This window comes from Ascaphus truei, chromosome 17, assembly GCF_040206685.1.
Source record: "Ascaphus truei isolate aAscTru1 chromosome 17, aAscTru1.hap1, whole genome shotgun sequence".
Lineage (NCBI taxonomy): Eukaryota > Metazoa > Chordata > Amphibia > Anura > Ascaphidae > Ascaphus > Ascaphus truei.
The window spans coordinates 26,995,855-27,001,854 of record NC_134499.1 but is presented as its reverse complement, the minus strand read 5'-3'; the positions used below and the strand labels follow the sequence as shown (position 1 = coordinate 27,001,854).

General features: G+C 44.1%; 1 protein-coding gene across 1 annotated transcript in view; it reads right to left on the bottom strand.

Annotated features, from left to right (window-relative positions):
- Positions 1-582: 582 nt before the first annotated feature.
- The window catches only part of LOC142467789 (tubulin tyrosine ligase 3-like), a 31,726-nt gene continuing 26,308 nt past the window's right edge, over positions 583-6,000 (bottom strand). The window contains exons 16-20 of the mRNA XM_075573651.1: positions 5,375-5,564; positions 4,700-4,848; positions 3,948-4,191; positions 2,617-3,052; positions 583-1,637 (exon numbers count right to left, since the gene is read on the bottom strand). Of these exons, the coding sequence (XP_075429766.1) occupies positions 756-1,637; positions 2,617-3,052; positions 3,948-4,191; positions 4,700-4,848; positions 5,375-5,564 (1,901 nt within the window). The 3' untranslated portion in view covers positions 583-755. The remainder of the gene's footprint in view (positions 1,638-2,616; positions 3,053-3,947; positions 4,192-4,699; positions 4,849-5,374; positions 5,565-6,000) is intronic.

The window sequence follows — 6,000 nt, the reverse complement described above, 5'->3', positions numbered from 1 at the left end:
GTGGTCTATAGCATATCCCTACAAACATTTTCTTTGTATTTTTACCTCCACTGCTAATTTCTATCCACAAGGTCTCTATATTTTCTTCATTCCCTTCATAAATATCTTCCCTTATAATAGGTTTTAGATCCAGTTTAACATATAAATATACTCCACCTCCTCTTCTCTTTACTCGATCCTTTCGAAAAAAGGGAATAACCCTCTAAATTAACTGCCCAGTCATGAGTTTTCTCCAACCATGTTTCAGTAATATATTTAAAGTCCAGTATATTTTACATGTTTCAGTAATGCCTATGATATCATACTGCTCCCTTGTTGCTATTAATTAAAGCTCCCCCATTTCATCTGTCAGGCTTCTTGCATTAGCAAGCATGCATAAGTTTTTTTTCAGTCTGTACTAGTATCTTATCTGCTACTTCCTTTCTACGCCAATTGGGTTTAATCTGTAGACTTTTATAGTATTATCTGTATTTACTATGGGTGTCTCGCTGTTGCCAAACTCGCACTTGCCCCCATTCTACCTCCATGACCCCTTGCTATTTCCCAATCCCCATCTATTATATTTAGTTCATTATCTTTTACTTGTCCCTCCCCTTCCATCCTAGTTTAAAATCTCCCCCAACCTTTTTAACATTCTCCCCCCGAGCACAGAAGATCGCTGTTCTTTTACGATAGGACAATGTTACAAAATCACATAGAACATGTCTAACCTCACTCAGTCTGTATTTCTATTTTGTGTTCTTATTTTGTTTTTTTTAACTTTCTGCTCTTTCTTTTTTGTAAAGAAGAGAAGGGGAGAGGTGACTGTGAGCCTGAGCCAAGAGCATATATTTGGGGCCAAGTTGGTTATTGGTTGGCCATGTGAGGTGAGAGTTCATTCTATGGGAGTTGGCTCCTTTCCTTCCTGAGGCTTCTGGGCGCCGGTTCAACAAATTAACGATGTGAAGGTTGGTTAAGTCGGGCTTCGGTGAAGGGAAACAGAAAGACCACACATGCTTCTTCACCAGCAACTCCTGCCGCTCCTTACCTGTTCTCATCACTTTCTTGAGGATCTGGAATTCTCCCGAGTCCAGGCTGGTGAACTTTAGTTCCACTCGACCTCCATCCCTCAGCCCTGGTGTGTGCTTTACAATAAGGGGCTTCTCTGAGAGACATACTTTGGGGGCAATGAGAATGCGCTTCTTCAGTGGTATAGCTCCTTCTCCAATGGGCACATTTACTACCAATGCTTTCTCGTCTCTCTGCTCTGGTCGTATCTTGCCAGGAGACCTCACAAGCTCTACACCCTCAGACCCAATTTCAGCTTCCACCTTCACTTTGTTTTCTTTCCCGGCTGCTGTCGTCTTCGCTCTGTTTAAGGCCTGTGGGTTTCTTATACCCCATGACGCCCTGGACGCTGATGTGGGGCCTGCCAGAGCTGTGATTGCATACTTACCATGATTCCTATTGATGGGTTTGTGGTTCGCTTTTGAGGGTTTTGATTGTACCATGGAGATGGATTTTTGGTTGCAATGTTGAGTGATACCCAGGTTGATGACACCATTGGTGGATCTTTGCACTGGAGGATGTGGTTTTTTGACCATGGATCCTTCCACCATGAGGTTTATTCCTACATATTGAGGGACGTCTACTGCTGCCTATAATAAAAAATAGTATGTCAACAAAATTTATAGAAGAGAACGCACTGCAGGTTTCACAACTCCGTACATAGATCAGTAGTTCCCAATCAATTTAAACTAGTCCCCCAAAAGTGTTTGTTGTGGGACCCCCATTTTGTAATGGTTACACTATGCAAAATGACCTAGGTTTGGAGTTGAGCCACCCAAAAAATCCCATTTAGTGTAACCAGTGGGTTATTGATGCAGGGTAATGGCTTTGTTTCTCTTTTGAGTTCTCTAACTCTCTCCTTTTCCACTTTCTGCATCCCCCAGTGTTTATGTCCTCTCTCAGTTTGCGCCCCCCCAAGTAAGTTTTCTGCGGCCACCTCAAATAGCTGGAGGAAGTATTACGGAGATTAGCATGTTCTCCTATCTAGTAAAACAGGTACAGAAACTAGGGAATCCAAAAAAGGGAGATCCGACAGGGGCTGAAGTTTTCCACATGTTGTTTCTATAGCACGTGTTCTGCAGAAAGTCCTTGGGACTCACAATAAGGCTGGGAGTGTTCATCTTCTTTTTTACTATAAAAAAAGCACTTCAAGCATTTTTTAGACATACATCTTTACCCCAGTTATCCGCCTGTGACTTTTCTCACAACACACTTAATATAGGAGAAAACTGGCTGTGTTTTCTTTAATTCAGTGTATTATTATTTTAAAATATGGAGGGGATTTGGGAGACAATTGGATTGATCCACCAGCACCACCCTCTCACTGTATGCGGATAAGATACTGTAAATTCTAGCTGTGGGGTCTGCAGGAAGATCTTCCTATAATGGCATGTTAATAGAGTTAGTGCCTACTGGGTATATCTTATTCTTTGGATTCCTGGCAGTCACAAATGCTCAACTTCACTGCCAAATATCCCATGCATGAACAGACACCTTCTCACTGTAGAAGATAAGGGCATCTCTAGCCTAGCAGTATACACCTGTTGGTTTGCACTGCAGCAGCTGTACCTGTTTATAAATGAGCTCAAAGGCCCCCACGTCACAGTTGCGGTCGTGCTTCCGATCGATCACGACGCGCAAGGTGTCCTCCTGGACTCCGGCGCAGAGCCTGCTGGTCACCACTGTGGATGGTGCCATTGTTGGGCTTGCGTTGATCTCGATCAGCCAGGGCTGAAAATCTTCCCCGAACATGAAATCGGCCCCGTACAGCTCAAAGCTGCTCTTCCTGAACTCCACCACGTCCTGGGCACTCTGTATGGCGTGGATGATGGCAGCCTTCATCCCAGGCACAATTACCTCTGCCCAAGCTTGTTGTGATCCCATCTTCTGGAGGTGCATCTGGAATTGATCACTGGTCCACATGTTGTCAGCAGGCACCTGAGGATGACGACTAAGGGAGTTCTCAAAATTCTTTTGTATGGAGTTGTTGCATAAATGTATAGAGCTGAAGGAAGAACGGAAAACACATTGGCGTCAATATTATGTGTTAATACTTGTTGTTTTAATGCCATTAAAAACACAGTGGTGTTCTAGCAGATTTAAACACAAATTGCTATGCTCTTTCAATTCCCATTTTGAAAAGCATTAGAATATATAATATAACTTAAGTACAGAAAATGGGGAGTCCTTATTCACAATCCCAATTTTCTTGTGATGGAAAATGCCAAAGGTTTCAACAGGGTGAAGAAGGTAGAGAATATTTCAAAGCAAGAGAACGTTCTAAAACAAGGTCATGCTTTGAAGATGGAGGTGCCTCATGGGAAATGTAAGGAAGTCCTTCTTCATGGAAAGGGTGGTAGCTTTATGGAATAGCTTCTCAGCAGAGGTGGGGGAGACTAAAACTGTCAAATAGATCACACCTGTTTGGAGAAGACACGTGACTACGCTGAATATGAATGACAGGCAATTGGATTTGAGGCTTCAGAACAGATAGGATAATGGGAGGACTACAGATGCAGCCAACGTTATTGGAACCCATGGCGCTCTGCAGAAGAACATACACAACGCGCCAGTGTGAGAAGCGCCCTTTGTTTTAAATCAGCCACGGGAGCGCACCACCAGTTGAAATACCGTTGGCTACATCGGTAGGTAAACCAAGTGGTTCTTACATAATGTCAATTTTTAGGTTTCCTAGCAAAATAAAGACGGTGAAAGTGTAATTTCCTAAATAAAAAGGAAAGTAACCCCAAACCACTTCTCGTTAAACCTTTTCTGCCGAGAAGACCAGGAAAGCCCATGGAGAGAAAAGACGCCCAGGCTACATTACAATGTAAATGAAGTGATCATTTTCCACGGCAGGCCAGGTATTCCACCACTGCCCTAACTGTCCTCACACCTACGTGTCTAGATTCTCCAGGGAGAATGGCTGCGTTGAGAACCGTATGTAGCAATTCCGGTAGAACCAGATAGTTAAGGGGTTCCAATCCGTCACCAGGAACCACTGACGCAAGTCAAACTTTGTGCCGAAGATGAGGAGTGGTCTCTCGATGTATTTCTGGACCACCCATTTCCCGTCTTTGACAATCATTGGATCGCAGTCCACGAGCTTCAGAATTTCTTCCAGGCGGTCCATGCAGATTATACCTGGAAGGGAAGAACCCTTGAGTAGAGCAGTGATGTTCAAATGCTTACCCGAATGTTACTGAGACACATAGGGGGTTATTCATGAAATGGCAAGTATCGATCAAGGCACCATCTCATGGGACCTCCCATTAACTTTCTGATCAGCACCACTACCAGTTTAATGAATATTCCCACCAATAGGCATTTATCAAAGTCTAAGAGCGGTAAAACGAGTGCAAAAAGTATTATCACCAACAAATCCCAATTATATCTACTGTTGTACTTGTACCAGTTTTGCAGCTGGGAACTGCTAATAAGTGACCTCAATAGAGCTGGAAAAGGTGTTAATACAGGTTTCTGTAATCTCATGCCATGAAATTTGGGAAACATGATGCACAGAATATATTACTGGTCTCAAATGTCTTATAGTGCATTGTTGAAATGGCAATAAAAGTAGGCTCTTGTCAAAAGATCCCTGCTAGACTGTTGCGTTGAGATAAATGACTACCCATCCCGTCCGTTCTCTTACCTCTTCCACGGGATTTAGCTCCTGGCTTTACAATCCAGATGTTCCTGTAGCCTTCAATGTTCAGTTGTGGACTCACTGCCTCAAGCTTCTGTAACACATCACCGCACTGATCCACAAACGAGTCCGATTGTTCTATGATTGCCCCTTCACTGCAATAGGATAAGATATAAGGTATGTTTCCCCTTGACACAGCATTGCTCAGCTGCAGTGAATATTTTTGCAAGCATTGATTTGGACTTTATTGGTTCTCTGAGAAGGACGTGGTGGTTTAAGGGTACAGAAATCACTTGACTGACAACCACTTCCCTATGCAAAGGAACCAAAGAAATAGGCCTAGAAGACCCTTCTCCTGAGAGCTTACAATTACAGCAGGAGATAAACTGATTTGCCCCAGGTCAGGTGGAACTACACTGGCACTCCAATAAGCTTATCCCACTTCAAAGATGCCCATTAAATCCCAAATGTATATTATAGAGATTCAGAGCAATACAAGATTTCACGAAGACCATATATAGGAATGCACATGAGTAGTAAATGAAAAGGGGCTCTGCCAAAAAAACATTGTCTGGTTTGGGACCCCAAACATAGGTTTAGGAATCACACGCTGTTTATTTACACAATTCATTCCCTGTGACAGAAACAGGAGGTGTATCCGTTCTGTCCGTGGTCACTTACTGGATAACCTGGTAGTAGCTGCGTAGGAATTCTTCCCACAGGGCGTCTGTCATGTCCGGAGCTAACGCTGTTTCCCCGTCGATGTCGTCGTGTTCCAGGCCGTGCAGATACGACTCGCAGGCCCGCAGGGCCGTCAGGATCACTTGAGCTGGGACTCGCCCCCCGCGCTTCCTGACAGACCTCTTACTCTCTGAGAAAAGCGAGAAGAAGAGAGTCCGGCGCGGCACGAGCAGAACAAGATGGCCGGGAGTCATCAAAGCGCAAAAAAAACACGCCGTCGCAGCACGAATCGGCGATACCTTCCATGAAAATCAATGGCAGATAGCGCTGAATCGGACGCTTTTGATGACTCGCGGCCGATGAGAGAATGAACTAAAGACGACTGCTAAGAAAGTGCTTGTTGTCGCAGTTTTATTACCACATTGTTATGTGCAGACTCTGACATTCTGCAGAGGGGAGAGGAATCCCTATTAAAAAGGGGGTTTGACAGTTAAGTACAGTAGTTGCTGCCTTTGAAGTGGGTGAATCTGGTATAAGCTCTTTGTGACCTGCAGGGACTACACTGTAGCACTGTGCCTGAGTACATTGTAAGGCCGTGGTTATACCAGAAGTCGCCGGTGACGCGA